Source organism: Nicotiana tomentosiformis, chromosome 4 (assembly GCF_000390325.3).
Source record: "Nicotiana tomentosiformis chromosome 4, ASM39032v3, whole genome shotgun sequence".
NCBI classification, from domain to species: Eukaryota; Viridiplantae; Streptophyta; class Magnoliopsida; order Solanales; family Solanaceae; genus Nicotiana; species Nicotiana tomentosiformis.
This window is the reverse complement of record NC_090815.1, coordinates 132,466,395-132,488,738: the sequence shown is the minus strand read 5'-3', so window position 1 is coordinate 132,488,738 and position 22,344 is coordinate 132,466,395. Positions and strand designations below refer to the sequence as shown.

At 37.6% G+C, this 22,344-nt stretch overlaps 1 protein-coding gene across 5 annotated transcripts; it reads left to right on the top strand.

The window, feature by feature from the left end:
* Window positions 1-11,717: 11,717 nt before the first annotated feature.
* LOC104098891 (uncharacterized) lies at window positions 11,718-13,704 on the top strand. 5 transcript variants are annotated; one of them, XM_070200271.1, is made up of 7 exons: window positions 11,855-12,050; window positions 12,225-12,304; window positions 12,384-12,437; window positions 12,515-12,567; window positions 12,662-12,713; window positions 12,890-12,919; window positions 13,468-13,704. In XM_070200271.1, exons 1-7 carry the CDS (start codon window positions 11,931-11,933, stop codon window positions 13,532-13,534), a joined length of 456 nt encoding a protein of 151 aa, XP_070056372.1. In that variant the 5' UTR covers window positions 11,855-11,930; the 3' UTR covers window positions 13,535-13,704. The 5 variants fall into 5 exon arrangements, with proteins under 5 accessions (XP_009604031.1, XP_070056373.1, XP_070056372.1 ...); XM_009605735.4 differs by having other exon boundaries at window positions 11,879-12,050; window positions 12,197-12,304; XM_009605736.4 differs by lacking the exon at window positions 12,225-12,304 and having other exon boundaries at window positions 11,718-12,050.
* The last annotated feature ends 8,640 nt before the right edge of the window (window positions 13,705-22,344 follow it).

The window sequence follows — 22,344 nt, the reverse complement described above, 5'->3', positions numbered from 1 at the left end:
TTTCATATTGTTATGTTGGATGTCGTCGTACAGTTTAGTAAATAAAGGGAACTTCTAAGGCATTTCATAGCCCAAATTGTCAGCCCTACTTGTGTTGCTTTAACTGATATGTCTGCTTTACAGAGAAAATATTTGCCCTTTTTTACATATTCTTTACGTTAAATGCTATTGCACAGTTTAGTAAATAACATGAACTTCTGAGGACATGCACTCCGTTTGCGGCATCTTGAAACTTTCGTTTTGTGTCCATGTAGGCCCCACATATTTTCAATTGCTCTCTATTTATTTTACTGGGTTGATGATTGTGCTTTTTATTTTTCAATCTATGTTACTCTTATATACGATACGAGTAGTATTTTGTATCTCTATTAGTAGGCTTCTCGTATTAAAATGTGCTCTGTTTCTTTTTCTTCTTGCCATCCATGTCTTATATGGCTTTATGTCCCTTCTTTTTCTTTTTTGTGCTTTACTATTTCTGTCACGACTGAAATACCTAACTGTCATAATGGCGCCTATCGTGGTACTAGGCAAACCGACTCATTCCAAAACCAACCGATATTTTCATTTCAAGGCTATTTAGCGTAAAAACCATCGTAAAGGAGATCAAATCAAAACAAAAGTGCGGAAAAGAAAAAGCCCGACATCAGGGTGTCACTAGTCATAAGCATCTACTACAATTTGTCTAACAATATCAAGGCTAACTCAGCCTGAAAAATAGCTAAATACAACTAAAGGAAGATAAGAGGGAGAAGAGCAGGGGCTGCGATCACCAACCATCTCCCTTGCTATCCCCGATAAAAAACCAATCTACAACCAAAATAATCAATAACCGCTACCGTGTCCAACTACACCTGGATCTGCACACAAGATGCAGGGAGTAACGTGAGTACGTCAACTCAATAAGTAACAACAATAAATGAAGACTTAGCAGTAGTTACGAGCAATAAAGCATATAACGTTCATATCATGAAATCTCAGTAAAATACCACATGCATTTAAAATCAGGAATTGAATCAAAACATCTCGTTTAAACCCAGTTCCAGTAAAATGATTTAAAGATATTTTTCAACAGTTTTCAAACAGAGGAAAAATGCACAGGTGATAAAAAATGATGAAATCATAAACGGCCCCTCGGGCAAAGCATCACTCGTATACAGCTCCTCGAGCAAACCTCACAATCACGCGTGCCACTCGGGCATACCTCACAATCACTCTTGCCTCACAGTCATTCAGCACTAGGCACTCGCACTCAGTAGGTACCTACGCTTACTGGGGGGGATGTACAGACTCTGAAGGGGCTCCTTCAGCCTAAGCGCTATATCAAGCCAAGTCATGGCATAAATCACTCAGGCCCTCGGCCTATATCAAACATGCTGCGGCGTTTATCCCTATCCCATAAATATCCTCACAAATTAGGTCCTCGGCCTCACTCAGTCATAAACCTCTCAAGCCACTCGGACATTTCAGTAGAAACAGGGCATTCAGCCCTAAACAACATTTATATGCATCAAAATAGAGTCATAAAACTTAGTTATGCAGTAAACAAGTATAACCATGAATGAGTATAGATTTTCAATCGAATACAGTGAGAGGATAGTAAGAAAAGGCCCCTAAGGGTCCAAACAGCACTGGCAGAAGGCCCAAACATAGCATTCAGCCGAATTTACAGAAAATCTTTCTAAAACACATAAGTATCATATGATTTAAACAAAATATGCAACTTTACAGTTGCTACAGGACGGACCAAGTCACAATCCCCAGCAATGCACGCCCACACACCCGTCACCTAGCATGTGCGTCACCTCAAAATAGTAAAATGACACGAAATTCGGGTTTTTATACCCTCGGGACTAAATTTACAATCGTTACTTACCTCAAATCGGTCAAATCTCTACCCCGCAATGCTCTTGCCTCTCGACTCGGCCTCCAAATGCTCCAAATCTATTCACAATCATTACAATACTATCAATATACGCTAATGGAATGAATTCCACAAGAAAAACTATCAAATTAGCCCAAAACCCGAAATTGGCTCAACCCGGCCCCAGGGTCCACGTCTCGAAATCCAACAAAATTTTCAAAACTAGAAATCCCATTCACTCACGGGTCCATACATACAAAATTTATCAAAATCCAACATCATTTGGTCCTTCAAATCCTTAAATTACTCTCCAAAAATCTCAAGCCCTAACCCCTCATTTTCACTACAAAATCCTACTAATTAATGATGAAAAAAGCCATAGATTCACGAAATGTATACCATTATGGGTTAGGATCACTTACCCTAACGTTTCTCCTTGAAAAGCTTCGAAAAATCACCTCTCTCCCGAGTTTCTCAAATCTAAAAATTGAAAAATGAAGACAGAACCACGAGCTGGGGCTTTTCTGCCCAGCATATTCACACCTGCGGTCGTATCCTCGCACCTGCGAGAACCACTTAAGTCCCTAAATTCTGCACCAGCACCCCAGGTTCCACACCTGCGGGTGCGCACTTGCGCAATACTTCCGCTTCTGCGGAACTGGCTGAACTCTTCCTTCCCGCATCTATGCTCAAGGCCTCGCACGTGCGGGCTCGCAGATGAGGGAAATATTTCGCACCTGCATTCGCAGCCTTGGCCTTCCATTTCCGCATCTGCGGCTACCCCAAACACACCTACGACTCCTCCTTCCACAAGTGCGAAAATATCAATAGCAGCAGCTTCAGCTACATTTTCCAACTTCAACAAATCCGTTAACCACCCAGAATCACCCCGAGGCCCTCGGGACCTCAACCAAAAATACCAACAAGTCATATATCAACATACAAACTTAGTCGAACCTTCGAATCACTCAAAACAACATCAAATCACCAAATTACCCTCGGATTCAAGCCTAAGAACTTCTAAACTTCCAAATTCGACAACCGATGTCGAACACCAACCAAACCACGTCCGAATGACCTCATATTTTGCACACACATCACAAATGACACTACGAACCTACTCCAACTTCCGGAAATTCCATTCCAACCCTAATATGAAATTTTCCACTGCCGGCCAAAATCGCAAAATTTTGAACTTTCGCCAATTCAAGCCTAATTCTACTACGGACCTCGAAATCACATTCCGGATGCACTCCTAAGTCCAAAATCACCTAACGGAGCTAATGGAACCATCAGAATTCCAATCCGAGGTCAAATGCTATAAAGTCAAACTTTGTCAACTCTCCCAATTAAAAGCTTCAACAATGAAATTCTTTCTTCCAATTCGATTCTGAAATACCTGCAAACCATAACCGACGATTCACACAAGTCAAAGTACATCATACGAAACTACGCATGCCCTCAAACAACCGAGTGAAGTGCAAATGTTCAAAATTACCGATTGGGTTGTTACATCTTCCCTCACTTAATCATACGTTCGTCCTCGAACGTGCCCAGAGTTGTTCCAAAAGCCATCAAATCACTATGTAACTATCCCATGCACATACCCGGGGGTGATCCCATGTCACCATATCCCATATAGGTCCGATAGCATAGCATAACTGAAATTTCTCAATTCAACCTAGCCCACAAGCCTTCGAATCAAATTTCCTATAAGATCAGAAGTTCACATCTACATACCGTATAAGTCTGAATAGGTTGTACCAAAAGCCGAAAACATAACTCAAATATTCAAATTCAAATACCGTATAGCTCGAATGCTCGAAGCAATGATTTCTAATCACAGTATCGGCTCAAATCAACCCAGTACCGGTAATAAACCTCACATTAGACAAAACCTCGTTCTAAAACTTTCGTACACTGCCGATGATGAAAGAAACACACCGAATTCATAACCATTCATTAGACCAACAGGTCATGGAGCTCTCGTTCCTTCTACAAGAACTATAGCCAATTTCAAAGCCGACTTCCGATATTATCCTCCCAATTATACCACAATCAAATCTGATAGCATCCATTCTAGGCCCAATGACCTCGTCTCATCCAACACGACCACTCTAGTGACATGACACATCAATACAATCTAAAGCCACAACCCGTGCAATCCGTGCACCAGATAGCAACATTCCAAATGTACCCAATCGTAACAATGACCCAAACAGGAGAATCGTTCTGCAAGTTCGACGGGTACCACCCCGATGCAATACTAAGAACCCATCACACCGCAGAACCATAACACACGAATCTTACACAAAGGATCATATTTCCATATAACTCTGCTACAATATGCGACCCTATACAAATATTGGTCCATATGAAACACCTCAAGCCACCCTGCTAAAATCAATAACCATGCTCAATTCGACATCATGTACCCAAAGTGCATTACCATAACCACGGATAAGCAAACAACACCATGCCACACAAAACCCGAAAGAACATGACCAATACGCCATCAACCAAGAAATATCCAATACTATTCTAGCTCAAATTCCGCTATAAAGCCACAATAGAACCGCGCCATAGGTGCATGTAACCAACGAGTCACAACTTCTCGTAGCATAGAAGAGTAACTCACAGATCATTTCAGAATACGAATAATCTTCACTTCAACCGAATAGCACATCCTTCAACAATAGCAGTATGGAGCCAGCCAATCCTGTTCGGTGTAGAATACACATCCTAATTGGGCCTACCAATGGGCCCCAAATCAACTCTGGTCAGCCACTAATAGATAAATAATCTCCGAAAGTTCACAATGACTGAATCATAACACATTCTATCATCTTGCTAGCTCCGGCCATAACTTCACAGTCCACAACCATAAAACAATCTGCTCTTGAGAACTCCCAATCTCCAATTTCATAGAACACACGAATCACCATATTTGATTCCACCTCCACCGCCTGAATGCCTAACACCTCTCTCATACACAATCATCCCACGATAAATACTTTAAAAATTCTTTTATGCCACCTAGCAAAAAATTGAATATCAGCAGTCGATCAACCGGGAAAGTGCCGCAATACCAGCGAAGTACCCATAAAGCAAAACACACTGCCCCTTTTGAAATGTACACTCTCATCAAGCCATACCAGATAGTAATATCATTTACCTAGCCATCTGAAACCGTCCATGTTGCCTAAGAATTTATGTCCTTCCCTTCAAAACTGAACTGTGACCTTGTACATGTAAATCCTATTCCTGCACAACACACCACTATTATGCCATCATGTGACAAGCATAGAATTCCATTATGAACTCTGATTCACTAGCAAATTACATACCTTATTATCTAGAAACCTCTTTCTTGCTTCTTTCTAGGAGGAAATCATAACACACAACACGTTCCGTACACCGGTAGAATATATTTGGTTCAAACCATGGTAGACACCATCATGAACACTTTGAAATCCATTTGCACATAACCAATCTATCTGAACTAAATTACTGTAACTCCACCAAGCCACACATTTTGCCAAATCCGAGAGCATTGCCACAAAACACCTATAGATACTAGCCATATCATAAGTACCCAAAGAACCGATCATACCCATTACTGTGCTACCCAACCTACTACCCAGCTATCTTATTTCTCTAAGTCCTTTCCAAATTGCCTTCAAACTACTTCTTTTTCCTTGTTAGAACACTACTATCCTTAACTAAAACTTGCCCCGCGAAATTTAGCATAGAATCACATCGCCCTAAGGCTTATACGCCGCTGAATTCCCTTTTTATGTATCCCAAAGGTTCCACAACCAAAAATGCTTACTCCGAAGAGCCTTTATGTGAACCTAAAACTATTTTCTTCACCTTCTTGATACTGAAATGCATAATTCACAATGATATAAAATGCCACGAGTCTCGACACCGTTCAATGCAACTCCCAGTTTTCTAGCCATATATATAAATCTTGAAAATTCCAAATCGCTACGTATAAATCTTGAATCCATTAGAACCATTATTGAGAGTCATCCACTCTACTCAAATCTCGAATTAACCGACCAAACGGACCGAAACGACTTGTGCCCTATTAGCACACCAACACCCAAGGAAAATAAAGAGTAACCCACACTCCTACGCAACCGAGCAAATTCCCGCTCCATGTACACTACTTTCTTCATGAATAACCATTCAATTATTTTATGGTCCTCCTATAACCATAGAGTGTAATACAACTTGTGTCCAGAAATTCCTTTACCCGAGTCATCCTCGATCTCGACCTCTGCAAGTAATAACTGATTCACTAGTATGCCCCGAACCGAAACTAATACGACACATAACTGTGCAATTAACTCGTCGATAGCAGATTCCCCCACTTAGCCTCAAGCTGCAATTATTCTGAATCGCCAGCCACAGTCACATATTTGACCTCTTACCAGGTAGAAACTAATATTTCTCACAGAAGTTTCATCAACATCACGCCACCGCTAACTACTCACCAGAGATAACCCACATGTGGAATTCCTTATCGGCATCTTCCAACGATGTTGCACTGGGTGCAACAACTACGTAATCATCAATTTTTTCCTAAGCTAATGCTCGCCTACCATTTGTATAAGTTTGTACTTTTCCTGTAGACATTAACTAAAAGTTCAACAATACCTTCTGAACTCAAGTCATACTACGCCTGAAACAATAATCAGATCTTCACATCCCTCTTCGTTTCAAACAAACTCCTTTCTGCCATATTCAATCTTTCTTCATACAGTAACTATCACTCCAAATAAAGTCTGCAGGCCAAATCACATTCTATCATGATTCCAAACCGTTCTACACTTTCTCAAGGTGCATGACTACCCTACCAGTGAATTCATATGCTAAACTGCCACTCTTACTTCGGTTAAATCATCTCCTTTAAGAAACTTCTCAACCTTTACTTCTCCTACTTGACCCGCTAGTACTTCAACCACCACGAAACACTTCTCGTCATGTCTTCCCTCATACTTTGCTACCCAACTATTACATCAAATCGAAATGCATCTCTGTTGCACCTGAACCAATAAAATGTTACCGACTCTAAGTCTCTTCGAAGATTATCTTTCTCGAGCCATCAACATCAAAATACCCTTTCGCAACCACCATTACTACACAACCACTTACTCTTCTTGAGTCCTACTCATTGACAGGCATGAGAATTTAATTTGCCCCAAAATTTAACAACGTGAAAGATCCTTCAAAACATTCACACTCTAGACCGTACGTCACATCAAAACGAAAATCAAGCACCCAATGGAATTCCTTTATATTTCAAGAAAACACTTCTCGTCACATTCACATCATCTTAACACCGCCCACAGTTACATCATACTCACCACAAAGCCATTTCACCGCTCATCGAGCCACAAATTCCGCTCGTAGGGATATTATCGGACATATGAGTCCAAATGTATAAGTTACAACTGAAGCTACCGAGCCTAAGCTGCAGTGTAACCATGGTCTCAAGTCCTCCAAATTGGCCCATAACCAAAACAAATAACACATCTCAAACATTGTTCGTAGAATCACAAGCTGGCGATGTACAACTGATACCGAGCGCTCATGTGCGCATACGAATACGTGGAAGGAATTCAAGGAGTTATGTTCCAAGCAAAATCAATTTTGCATGATAGAATACAAGAAAGTGAAATTTTTCTAAGGCTTTTGCAGCCTCTCGAAGATAAGTACGGACGTCTCCGTACCGATCCACAAGACTCTACTAACCCGCTCATGACTCGTGAGACCTATGTAACCTAGGCTCTGATACCAATCTGTGATGGCCCAAATACCTAACCTGTCGTGATGGCGCCTATCGTGGTACTAGGGAAGCCCACTCATTCCAAAACCAACTGATATTTTCATTTCAAGGATACTTTCAAGGCTATTTAGCGTAAAAACCTTCGTAAAGAAGTTCAAATCAAAACAAAAGTGCGAAAAAGAAAAAGCCCGACATCGGGGTGTCACTAGTCATAAGCATCTACTACAATATGTCTAACAATATCAAAGCTAACTCATCCGAGAAAATAGCTAAATACAATTAAAGGAAGATAAGAGCGAGAAGAGCAGGGGTTGCGATCGCCAAGCAGCTACATTGCTATCGCCGAGAAAAAAAATTGCAACCATTATAATCAATAACCGCTACCGTGTCCAGCTAAATCTGGATCTGCACAGAAGGTGAATGGAGTAACATGAGTACGCCAACTCAGTAAGTAACAACAATAAATGAAGATTGAGCAGTAGTGACGAGCAATAAAGCATATAACGTTCATATCATGAAATCTCAGTAAAATACCACATGCTTTTAAAAATCAGGATTTGAATCAAAATATTTCATTTAAACCAAGTTCCAGTAAAATCATTTAAAGATATTTTTCAACAGTTTTCAAACAGAGGAAAAATGCACAGGTGAGCTAAAATAATGAAATCATAAATGGCCCCTCGGGCAAATCATCACTCATATACAGCCCCTCGGGCAAACCTCACAGTCACTCGTGCCACTCGGGCATACCTCACAATCACTCTTGCCACTCGGGCATACCTCACAATCACTTTTGCCACTCGGGCATACCTCATAATTACTCATGCCTCACAGTCACTCAGCACTCGGTACTCGCACTCAGTAGGTACTGGCGCTCACTGGGGGTGTGTAAAGACTCCTAAGGGGGCTCCTTCACCCCGAGCGTTATATCAAGCCAAATCATGGCATAAATCACTCAGGCCCTCGGCCTATATCAAACATGTTGCGCCGTGCAGTCCGATCTCATAAATATCCTCACACATCAGGCCCTCGGCCTCACTTAGTCATAAACCTCTCAAGCCACTCGAGCATTTCAGTAAAAACAGTTATATGCATCAAAATAAAGTCATAAAACTGAGTTATGCAGTAAACAAGTATAACCATGACTCAGTATAGATTTTCATTTGAAAACAGTGAGAGGATAGTAAGAAAAGGCCCTTAAGGGTCCAAACAGCACTAGCACAAAGCCCAAACATGACATTCAGCCCAATTTACAGAAATTCTTTCTGAAACACATATGTATCATATAATTTAAACAAAATATGCAACTTTACAGTTGCTACAGGACGGACCAAGTCACAATCCCCAGTAGTGCACGCCCACACACCCGTCACCTAGCATGTGCGTCACCTCAAAATAGTAAAATGACACGAAATTCGGGTTTTCATACCTTCGGGACTAAATTTACAATCGTTACTTACCTCAAATCGGTCAAATCTCTACCCCGCAATGCTCTTGCCTCTCGACTCGGTCTCCAAATGCTCCAAATCTATTCACAATCATTACAATACTATCAATATACGCTAATGGAATGAATTCCACAAGAAAAACTATCAAATTAGCCCAAAACCCGAAATTGGCTCAACCCGGCCCCAGGGTCCATGTCTCGAAATCCAACAAAATTTTCAAAACTAGAAATCACATTCACTCACGGGTCCATACATACGAAATTTATCAAAATCCAACATCATTTGGTCCTTCAAATCCTTAAATTACTCTCCAAAAATCTCAAGCCCTAACCCCTCACTTTCACTACAAAATCCTACTAATTAATGATGAAAAAAGCCATAGATTCACGAAATTTATATCATTATGGGTTAGGATCACTTACCCTAACGTTTCTCCTTGAAAATCTTCGAAAAATCGCCTCTCTCCCGAGTTTCTCAAATCCAAAAATTGAAAAATGAAGACAGAACCACGAGCTGGGGCTTTTCAGCCCAGCACATTCGCACCTGCGGCCAAATGTCCGCTCCTGCGGAACCGTACCTGCGGTCGAATTCTCGCACCTGCGAGAACCACTTAAGTCCCTAAATTCCGCACCTGCGCCCCAGGTTTCGCGACTGCGGGCGCACACCTGGGCAACACTTCCGCTTCTGTGGAAACGACTCAACTCTTCCTTTCCGCAGCTGTACTCAAGGCCTCGCACCTGCGGGCTCGCATATGAGGAAAATCCTTCGCACCTGCGTTCGCAGCCTTGGCCTTCCATTTCCGCATCTGAGGCTACCCCAAACGTACATACGACCTCGCATCTGCGACTCCTCCTTCCGCAGGTGCGGAAATATCACTAGCAGCAGCGTCAGCTGCATTTTCCAACTTGAACAAATTCGTTAACCACCCGAATTCACCCCGAGGCCCTCCGGACCTCAACCAAAAATACCAACAAGTCATATATCAACATACAAACTTAGTCGAACTTTCGAATCAGTCAAAACAACATCAAATTATCAAATTACCCTCGGATTCAAGCTTAAGTACTTCTAAACTTCCAAATTCGACAACCGATGCCGAAACCAACCAAACCACGTCCGAATGACCTCATATCTTGCACACACATCACAAATGACACTACGAACCTACTCCAACTTCCGAAATTCTATTCCAACTCCGATATCAAATTTTTCATTGTCGATCGAAATCGCTAAATTTTGAAATTTCGCCAATTCAAGCCTAATTCTACTACGGACCTCCAAATCACATTCCGGATGCACTCCCAAGTCCAAAATAACCTAACGGGGCTAATGGAACCGTCAAAATTTCAATCCGAGGTGAAATGCTAAAAAGTCAAACTTGGTCAACTCTCCTAATTCAAATCTTCAACAATGAAATTCTTTCTTCCAATTCGATTACGAAATACCTGCAAACCAAAAACGGCGATTCACACAAGTCAAAGTACATGATACTGAGATACTCATGCCCTCAAATATCCGAGCGAAGTGCACATGTTCAAAATGACAGGTCGGGTCGTTACAATTTCCATGCTTATATGGTATGAAATTAACATTATACTATAAAAATGAAACTATTTCTCCAATAAATTTCTCGTGAAGCTCTAAATGAAAATATCGTTATATTTTGCTTCAAATCCCATCTATGTTCGCTTATTGGTTATTAGCTAGAAATTACTCTTAATTAAATTTGGTTATTATTTTAATTTGTATTTCTTATATTTGCCCTAAATTCAATGGACAAGAATATCTATATCATGTGAAAAAAGCCAACAATGTACAATACTTTAGTTTAGTAGTTTCTTGAGTTGCAAGTGATATGTATATTTATATTACTAATACTTGACACTGATTTGCTTATCCTAAAAAATTAAGAAATGGTGCAAATTTCTGTTAATATTCCTTCAAAAAATATATCTTACACTCACTTATTATTTACAAATATCTTTAATATCGTACTCGAAATTTAAATATAATAACTTTATAAAAGAAATTAGCTAAAATAATTAAAAGGCCAATCAAGATATAATGTGCAATCTAAAGAAAGTAGACGACATAAAGATTATTTCAAAAAGTAAATATTCATTAGCTAAAAATATAGGCAAAACATACCTAAGCAGTTAATATTTTGTAGAATTTCCTCTAATACTTGAGAACATTGATAAAAGATAAGAAACATTTATGCAATATGTTATATGAGAGTACTAGTTAATCGAGTATAATCTTTCAACACAATTTGTAGATCGCAATGTTGTGACCGTGGGCAGGCAGGCAGCACGGGCTTTACTTCCGCTAGTCCTTTAAATACACGAGAACAAAGCTACAATTTCAATCCTATAACTTATATTTGAGGAGAGATTAAAGGAAAAACAACAAAGACCAACCACCTAGATTGTCCATTGATTAGACACACTTCATTCATAAAATTTAGATAATAAGGTTTACCAAAATTCAAGTCTAAAATCAAGGGACCAGTATTCCCTCAAGTTGCTATTTTTTGAAATTTTGTGTCATGAAGGGTACTCCTCCGGTCAATATCAGTTTGTCATATTTTTTTTTTTTTTACGTCCCGAGAAAACTATTTTTAGAAGAATAATTATTACTAAGGATAAAATAAAAAATAATTAATTGCATCTTAATTTTCTAAAATGACATGTATTTTAGATATATTATTTTAGTAGCCACGATAACTAAAATGGATTAATTATTTGATAGTGTTAATTGAAATGATAATTACTAACCCAAAAATGACCATATTCGCTCGAAAAATTCAATATCAGAGGTACTCATGGTTGTTGTTCGGGTTTTGTTTAGTGGCTTGAAATCTCGCGGACTGGGCTGCTTAGAGTTTGTTCGTTTTGTTTCAAAGGAAGATTGCTGTGTCGCTAATGGCTTTTCGTCTCTTAGGGTAAGTTGTTTTTTTCAGCCTAACTTTTGTTTTTTCCTAAGGTTTGTTTGATCGCTGTCTCAATTTTTGGGGGATTTTTAAATTTTTGGTTTGGGTAGAAGACAAATGGCACAAATCAGGTATAAAAGTTTTTCTTTTGATGGCAGAATTTTACCCCCTTTTTTTTTTACGAAGAGGTCAAGCGAGCTCTGCTGCTTAGGGTTTGTTTGGTTTCAACGGAGATTGCTCTGCACTATGGCTTTCCACCTCGGAGGGTGGGTTGGTTAATTTTTGATTTATCCGACGAGTTGATCCATTTTTGTTTCATGTTTTGTTTTCTTATGGTTTGGGTAGAAAACAATTGGCTGCTGGTAGGGTTTTGCTCGGAGCACCAAGAACACAAATGAGGTATGTGGGCGGCGACGGTAGATATATTGTTATTGTTATTGTTATTGAGGTTTCGTGTCTTCTTGATTCCGAATTAGGGGTTACTGCCAGCAATTTTCTTCCGGTCAGGGAGGCGATTTTCATCCTGAGGGTAAATTTTTCAACGTCCTGTCTTAGTTTCGCTTCAAATTTCAAATTTCAAATTTCAAATCTCACACTGTCATGTCTCTGCTCCTTGCATGCAGTTCAAGCTTTCTATAACGGGATAGTCTTCGGTGGGCTTCCCACCTTGTTCTGGTGTGTAGCTTGACATTGGATGGATTTTGTTTTAAATGATAAAAAATAACGTGAAAATAAAAAATACTGTATCTACTACATGTGCATAAAATGATGTGACTGTCTTTCCAGCTGGGCTAATTATTTTGCAGAAACTTTTGTCTTCTGAAACACTTAATTCTTAATTTTGTTTGCAGGGCAAATTGGCAAATGTGGAAGATCGATCAGTAAGTTATTCCTTCTCTAATTTTTTTTTTCTCGAAAGTTAATAATTATTGTTCACAAAACAGAAAAAAAAACACACTAAGTGTATAACTTGAAGGAACTCTGTGAAATCTGAAATAGATTCTGCCTCTTCTACAACTCCATTCTGCACAAAAAATAAAACATAATTACATAGTTATACATGATTGCTGTGAGTTTTGAATATGCCTTCAAAATATCTTGCATTTCTTTCTACCAAATGAAAAATGGGATAGTGTTCTGCCCCCTTTGTCCAGTCCAGGTATATGTCAACTTCTCAAAAGATCAGGTGTTGTACCTGATGTTCATAAAATTCAAGAAAATCTGCTACACTTAAGGATAAGCTTCTCTCAAAGTATAAACTTTTTGAATGTAACTTTCTGGTTTTATTGCTCCCTAAATCTGATATCGTTTGGTGCCTGGGATTCTAGTACCTGCTTTTGCTTTTAATGTCTGGTGAGTTGGTCTTGTTTTAATATGAACTTATTATCTATCCTCCTTGTATTGAATTCACTTTGATCTTTGTCTCTAGGTCAAGTAACGAGGTTTATACTGAGAGGTCTATGGAGATTGAAAAGATCCTGAAGGAGCTCAGCTAAGGATTGGTTTGGCGCTTACAATGATGTATGACGCTAGCCTTGGGATGTAGGTGTTTGTTAATTGTTTTTATTCATACTTGGTTGTGGTCATTACGGAGATGCTTACTCTAATTTATATACCTATCCTATCGCATCATATATCCTACTAGTTAAAACTCATTCATCGTTGATTGTGTGATGCCCTTTTTGAAAGGTATACTATACGCTCACTAATTTTTTTTTTTTTTTTTTTTTAAAATCTCTCCCAAATTAAAAGGATCTATAGTGTTTTCATATTTTTCCTCCAGCGTAACTCGAACCCAGGACCTAACGGTTGTGGATGGAGATGTTTTACCAAATGAGCAAGTCTCGGACTCATACCGATGTATTTGTTGTTGATCAGTGTGTTATTGCTATGAAATTGCTGGCTAATGCTCGACAAAGTAAACTATGTACAGCCTGCAATACATCGTATCGTATCGTGACAAGCTTGCCTTTAATATCCTCAGACAGCTCAACTACACTCTTTTCAAACGATTTGCATAGAGACGTTCCATACTAACACTTGTTTCATCTCACACCCCTGACAATACAACAAGAGGCACTTGGATGTTGTTAAAGCTCATATTTTCTTAATAGATCAGCCCGGTGCACTAAGCTCCCGCTATGCGAGGTTCAGGGAAGGGTCAGATCGTAAATGTCTATTGTACGCGGTCTTACCTTGCATTTTTGCAAGAGGTTGTTTTGGCGGCTCGAACCTGTGACCTCGTGGTCACATGACAACAACTTTACCAGTTATATCATCCTCTTGTCGATCTCTATCCCAAGGCATCAAGAATTCAAACTCTCTAACCTGAAGTTCATACAAAAAGTTAATCTTTTCTGTCAACTTAAGCAAAATAGGAGTCTTCAAATCCTCTAATGATTTTGATTTGCTATTAGGTTTTTCTCATGGCCTGCCCCTTATCCGTTTTCTCTCTATTAGATGGCTTTTCTTCTTTCAGATCAAATTTTATCATCTGAAGTATATATATATATATATATATATATATATATATATATATATATATATATATATATATGTCACTTGCAAATTCAACAAAAATTTAGAAGTGATTGTATTATTTGGATATTTCCACTTTTTTATGCAACAATTTGGTTCTTAATTTCTATCTAGTTTTTTCTTAACAAACTCGTTACATAATGAGTCGTCCACAAATTTATCGTCCCATATGAACACAAATAACAATACTAATTAATCTCGTACAAGAACCACGAGCATAGACGATTAAATAGCTGTAAATTTTACTTCGTTTCACGTTGGGGGGTTGGGGGGGGGGGGGGGGGGAGGAAGGTACGCCTAAAGTTACAACTTTTGCTTGCACTTAGACAGGTCTTAAGTGAATGTGCAAAGAATTAGCTGCATTTCAATTATATGCATTCTTGACTTATAAACACTTTTGATGTTTATAAGATGCATAAATAAATAAATACTTATAAGCTTATTCAAATACCATGGTAGCCTAAAGGGTTTTATCCTATGGACAAATAAGTTTACAAGTTGAGTAATTTTTAATCAAAGGTTTAGTGGGACTTGGATTATACATGAACACTATAACTAGGGGTGGGCATATTTCGGTACGAACCGAAAATATTTTTATTTCGGTTTCTGTTTCGGTTATTCGGTTTTTTCGGTCGGTTTCAATTTAAAATTTTAAAATTTCAGTTTTTCGGTTCGGTTGTCGATTATTAATTTATTTGGTTCGGTTAACCGAAAAACCGAATTATTAGCATATAGATTCTTTAAGTTATATATAGGTTAAGCCCATAGGTAATAATATAGGTCCAATTTTGAAGTCCATCAAAGTCTCAATCCAAATAAGTAACTCAATCGGCTATTCCTAATTTCCCATTCCTTAAGACTTTTAACTCTAACGAAACTTACCATTTTATTCTAACTTACCAAAATTTTGAAAGAAAACCAACAAATTCGTCAGTCCAATTATTACATAGAAAGAGCCCAATATGATAATGTTCAAACCAAAAACCGATTAGAAATAAATCAAACCGAAATTAGAAAATTGAACTGAACCGAACTTATTTCAGCTCGATTTCGATTACTACTTTTACAAAACCGAAAATCAAATAACCGAACCGAACCGACCGTACGACCACCCCTATCATCAACCGTCACCTACTTTTGAGTTTCAACCCCTTTTTACACAAGTTGCTACTCCAACTTTTATGTATTTGCGATTTGACCACATGAGGTTTCAGTAGAGACGTATTTTGACCCAGAAGAATATTCCTAAAGCACACAAATTTGTGCTTCTGTTTTCCTTATTTAATTACGTGCTTTTCTTTATCTCCTAAATTTCATATATAATATTAATGTTTTAATGTAAAGATGGGGATGAATTTTTTAGTTAATTCACTTCCTGATGTCAAAGTTATAGGTTATGGATAGGGGTGTACATGTATCGGGTTGGCTCGAATTTTTCAATTATCAAATCAAACCAATAATGTCAGGTTTTTAAATCTATAAACCAAACCAAATCAATAAATTCGGATTTTTCATTCTCAGTTTTTTGGTTTTTTATATTTATTTTCGGATTATTTTCCTGTAAAGTCTCATAACATAAAATATGTAACTCGTGCTCCAAATATTTCTTAAGTCCTAGTAATATACAATTATATAATGTATTTTTTAAGAAAATAACACAATAATACTCCATCCGTTCCAATTTATGTGAACATGTTTGACTGGGCACGAAATTTAGGAAAAAATGAAGACTTTTGGAATTTGTGGTCCTAAACAATTCAAAAAGGGGCCCAAAGTATTTGTGTGGTTATAAAAGTTTCCCATTAAGGGTAGAATTGTAAGTTTAAAAAAAATTATTTCCAAATTTAGAAAGGGGTCATTCTTTTTGGAACGGACCAAAAAGGAAATAGATTAACATAAACTGGAACGGAGGTAGTATAAGATAAGTCATAACATTATTTTATTATTATAATTATAATTATAATTTTTCTTTTCTATTATCTATTATATAGAAAAGCCATGAGGTCGATCGAGGGCAAAATTATCATTTAGCTAAATCCTAAAAGCTGTTTGTTGTGTCTGCTCACGCAGTGCTCTCTCCGGTTCTTTTTTTTCGCTCTTTCTTCTTTCTCTCCATAGGCGTACCCAGGATTTGAGCACAACGGAGGCACCACTGATGCTAACCACTAGCGATAAATTAAATTCGGCATGCTACTCTTTGAAAACTTAATATTATGATGACTTATCGTTCAAGTATAAATAAAAAGAAGTTCTAAAGAAACAGAAAGCACTGAACAGAGAGAGATTCCTTCACAAAATGGATGCTATGAAAAGGGAAGGTGTTTGATTAAGCATGTTTCACACTATAAAATTCTAGTATTTTAATAAATAAATAAAAAGTTATGTTTAAATTATCAAAATTTACTAAAGAAAACAAAATTATGAGTATGTTAATAGTCAAAGAACTGAAGAATAGTTTCAAACTCTTAGTTGCCATTGCCGAATCGGAGTCAAAGTAATTGTTGAAGAAGGATTTGTGTATTTCTATTTGTGGAGCGATAAATTATAATTTGAGTCTTTTAATTTTAAGGTAGGGATTTGAAAGAGAATAAAACTAATTAAGTTACTGTTATTTATTAGTACTAAACTATACTTGAATTCAAAAAGAAGATAAAAGTTAAAATTAAAGCAATTTGATATTAAGTCTAAAAACTGTTTTATTCCAAGAACTAAAACAAAAAGGAGAAAAGGGTGAAGAGGGCTTTCGACCCATGTCATCTAGACAAAAAGCGAACTTAAATGCCCAATAAAACCACTTCTCCATCTACCTTTTTGTATTTGGGGCACATCTTAAGTATTTAAGGAGTCCCATATATAATGAACAAGTATTATTCTTTGATTTATTGTTTTCTCTTTGGCTTACTGTTGCAGATTTGAATAATTATAACAGCGAGTAAATAAAAATGGGACTAGAAGTTCACTTTAAAATGCCTAGACGCTAGTACTATATGTAATCAGGAGGTCCAGAAGATCATCCATTTACAGAATATAACAAATCAAATGCCAGACGTATTTACTGATTTGAAAAGGATAACTAAGTCGCATATCCCTGCAGAGAATGTGTCTATCCGAATTGATGTCCAAGCAGGACCATCTACTAGCATGAGAGCTAGTGAACCTAAAGCACGCCTGAAGCGTGGTAGACCTTTGGGTTCTAAGGATCGAAATCTTAGAAAAAGAAAATTGACAAATGATCAAAATGATAATATGAATGGATCTCCTGAAGAGACCCAAGATCTGATTAGTTCTGAGAATCCTGAAGAAATCAATGAACCCGAGACTCAAGTGAGTGAGGAACTTTTAATATGTTCTACTGGTGATGGGGTTAATTTAAATCGATTTGAAATAGTGGTGGATAATATTTTTGCATATAATGTTGCACTTAACATTATGCAAGATAGTGAGGATTGTGAACTTCGGTCTGTCGAAGAATGTCAACAAAGATCTGATTGGTCAAAATGCAAGGGGCAATTCAATCAGAATTGAACGCACTTGCTAAAAGAGAGGTCTTTGGACCAGTAGTCCAAACACCTGCTGGTGTAAAACCAGTTGGTCATAAATGGGTTTTTGTGCGAAAAAGGAATGACCAAAATGAAGTTGAAAGATACAAGGCTTGACTTGTCGCACAAGGATTCTCACAACGACCTGGAGTCGATTATGAAGAAACATATTCACCAGTTATGGATGCCATAACATTTCGATATCTCATCAGTTTAGCCTTACGTGAAAGACTTGAAATACATATGATGGATGTGGTTATAGTTTATCTGTATGGGTCACTTGATAATGAGATTTACATGAAAATCCCTGAAGGATTTAAAATGCCTAAAGCATATTCAAAATCTCGGGAAATGTACTCAATCAGATTACAAAGATCTTTGTACGGTTTAAAGCAATCTGAGCGCATGTGGTATAATCGCCACAGTGAATATTAGCTGAAAGAGGGTTACATAAATGATGTTATTTGTCCATGTATTTTTATAAAGGAAATGGCTTCAGAATTTGTTATACTTGCTGTTTATGTTGATGACATAAATCTTGTTGGAACTTCAGAAGAGCTCCAAAAGGCAATTGAATATCTTAAGAAAGACTTTGAGATGAAAGATCTTGGAAAGACAAAACTTTGTCTTGGTCTGCAAATTGAATATTTAGCAGACGGGATCTTTATCCATCAATCTGCCTATACAAAAAGGGTCTTAAAATGCTTTTACATGGACAAAGCGCACCCATTGAGTACACCAATAGTTGTTCGATCACTTGAAGTGAATAAAGATTTGTTCCGACCTCCAAAAGAGGATGAGGAACTCCTTAGTCCCGAAGTACCCTATCTTAGTGCAATTGGTGCACTAATGTATCTTCCTAATGCTACAAGGCCTGACATAGCATTTTCTGTTAATTTACTAGCAAGATATAGTTATTCTCCTACACAGAGACATTGGAACGGGATTAAGCATATATTGCGCTATTTAAAGGGAACTCTTGATATAGGTTTATTTTATGCTAACAAAGATGGTGCAGATCTTGTTGGTTATGCAGATGAAGGTTATTTATCTGATCCACATAAAGCTAGATCTCAAATCGGGTACGTGTTTACATGTGGAGGTACTATCATATCATGGTGCTCTACAAAATAATCTATTGTTGCTACTTCTTCAAATCATGCTGAAATAATAGCTATTCATGAAGCAAGTAGGGAATGCGTATGGTTGAGATCAATAATTCATTTTATTCGAGAAAAATATGGTTTGAAATGTGAGAAAAGACCCACAATTTTATACGAAGACAATGCTGCATGCATAGCCCAATTGAAGGGAGGATTTATAAAAGGAGATAGAACGAAGCACATTCACCAAAATTATTCTACACACACGATCTTCAGAAAAATGGTGACATTGATGTGCAGCAAATCCGTTCAAGTGACAATCCGGCAGATTTATTCACTAAATCTTTGCCAACTTCAACTTTTGAGAAGATGGTATACAAGATTGGAATGCGGAGACTCAAATATTTAAAATAAGGTTTTCATCAGGGGAGTAAAATACACGATGTACTCTTTTTTCCTTACTAAGATTTTTTCCCACAGGGTTTTCCTTATAAGGTTTTTAATGAGGCAACTAGCAATGCGTATTACTAAATATGTGTACTCTTATTGCTTCACTAGGATTTTTCCCACAGGAGTTTTTCCTAGTAAGGTTTTAACGAGGCACAATACCTTTTAATGAACATCCAAGGGGGAGTGTTATGAAAATAATTATATTGTTGATGTCCATTTATTACTCCGCTATAGATAATCTTCCTGAAGAAGATTATCCATTTAGTACTCTGTTGAAGTTTATCTACAAGCAGCTGATGCAGACAGGTTGCAAGCAGCTCAATAAAATGATTTGCAGCAGCTTCTTATCAAACAGGCAGGTTGCAAGCAGCTCATGCAGACAGCTTACAAGCAGCTAAAGAAAAGCCTTGCAGCTGCTTCCTGAAAAGCCTCGCAGCTGCTTCCTTTCTTCTATAAATAGAGGAGTTTTCAGTTCATTATGTACATAAGTTTGAAGTTTGAATAATATATCAGTTTCTCTCTATACTTGTCTTTACTATACAGTTTTTATTTTATAACATATAATGCTATTTAAGATAAAATTGCACTGTCACGCAAATAAGAGTTATTGGAAGTGGGGTGGCGAGAAAGAAAGTCGTAACTATACATGCCCTCATCTGCACCAACGATTATCACATGCAACTCTTGATGCAACTCTTGGATAGATCATGCATGGATAGATGGGAAGAAATCACCTAGTGTTTTTTGTCTCCGCTGTGATTTGAACCTGAGACCTCATGGTTCTCACACACTTCATTGACCACTAGCCACACCCTTGGGTGCTTGACAATTTTGACGATCTTACATGTGAAACTGGCATCATTTCTTCTATATGTTATTTCCAATGTTCTTTGGAAGCTCCCTCTTTCCCATCAAACTGGGATCTTATATAGTTAGATAGACATACCTTTAAAAGTCCAACATGGGGTTTTAATATATAAAAGAATATAGTTTGAGAGTTTTTGGGGACACCATATAGTTTAAGTAGGTAACTGACAAAAAAATAATAGTTTAGGTGGGTTTTAGGCTGAGTTAAATAGCCACGTGTAGTGCTACATGGTCCATTGTTTAGATAATTAGGAGCGTGTACTAGACGCACCTCTAAGAATGCAACGAGGGGATTTTAATATGAAGGGCGGGGATTTTTTTTAGACAATTGGTCCATAGTGTTTACTGCAATTTGAGCAATTCATAGATATTCTTGTTTATACCCAACCACAAGGGCTAAATTAAACAACTCAGGTTGTCCGAATCTTTACTTTGAGGCAAAAAATGGAAAAAGTCGAAGATGTATAAATTTATAGGCTTTGATCATCTTAAAGATTACATTCTGATTATCATTTTATTGAAGCTCAATTAAAGTCATATTTATAAACCTTCAAACAATATCACCATTGTAAAAGATCAAATGTTAGGTTCCTATACCAAAAGTATGTATAGCTGCAATTGAACAAACTACAAGATGACATTGAAGTAGGTATTGCAATACTCTACAGTCTACTCTCAACTTCAAGTACAGAAAATTTAAGTTTGTTTACTTGTCTCCATTATAGGATGTGGAAAGGCATTCAAGAAGGAAAACTGCAGAGGGATAGCTACCAAAGTTCTACGCTACAGGGATTAATACATCCTTAGACACGGAGGCAGATCCAGGATTTAATATTTATGGATTCCTGCAACGATCTTGTTGGTATTCTATGTTCGAAACCAGAAAATTTTGTAAAGTAAAAGAGAAACAGAAATTCATAGGAAGAACAAAATTAAATCCGAGCCTACTTATCACGACCCGAAATTCCCACCTTCGAACAGTGATGGCGCCTAACATTTCACTTGCTAGGCAAGCCAACGTTAGAATAATATTAATCAATTTTTAAATAATCTTTAAATTATTAATAATCAAAGAAACAAATGCGGAAGAAAAGTGTGAGATATAGTGAAATAATCCATAAAAACAACAGTGTCTAAATACCATCCCAGAATTGGTGTCACAAGTGCACGAGCTTCTAGAATAAATACAAATAAAGGTCTGAATAAAATAAAGCTATCTGAAAATAAACACACAGCTAAAGTAAAATAAACGGGTACTTCAGAACTACGGACGCCATGCAGTTATACCTCAAGTCTCCTATGGTAGCTGAAATCCGAGCAAGTTTATGGTACGCCACTAGGACCAACTCCAAAATCTGCACAAGAAGTGCATAGTGTAGTATCAGTACAACCGACCCCATGTACTGGTAAGTGTTGAGCCTAACCTCGACAAAGTAGTGACGAGGCTAAGGCGGGTCACTTATATTACATGTACGCAATATTAGTATTAACAACAATAGTAAAAATAAATCAGGTAACTCGTTTATAATAAATGAAGCCAACTCAGTAGTCATAACCAATTATCATTTCTATCAATTCTGTTACAGCGTGCAACCCGCTCTCACAATATATTCACATTCAATTATGTTGCAGAGTTTAACCCACTCTCACAATATATTCACATTCAGTTTTGTTGCAGCGTGCAACCCGCCCTCACAGTATATTCACATTCAGTTCTGTTGCGGCGTGCAACCCGCTCCTCCAATATATTCATTTTAATCAAGTCTGTTGCGGCGTGCAACCCGATCCCCCAATATATATATATATATA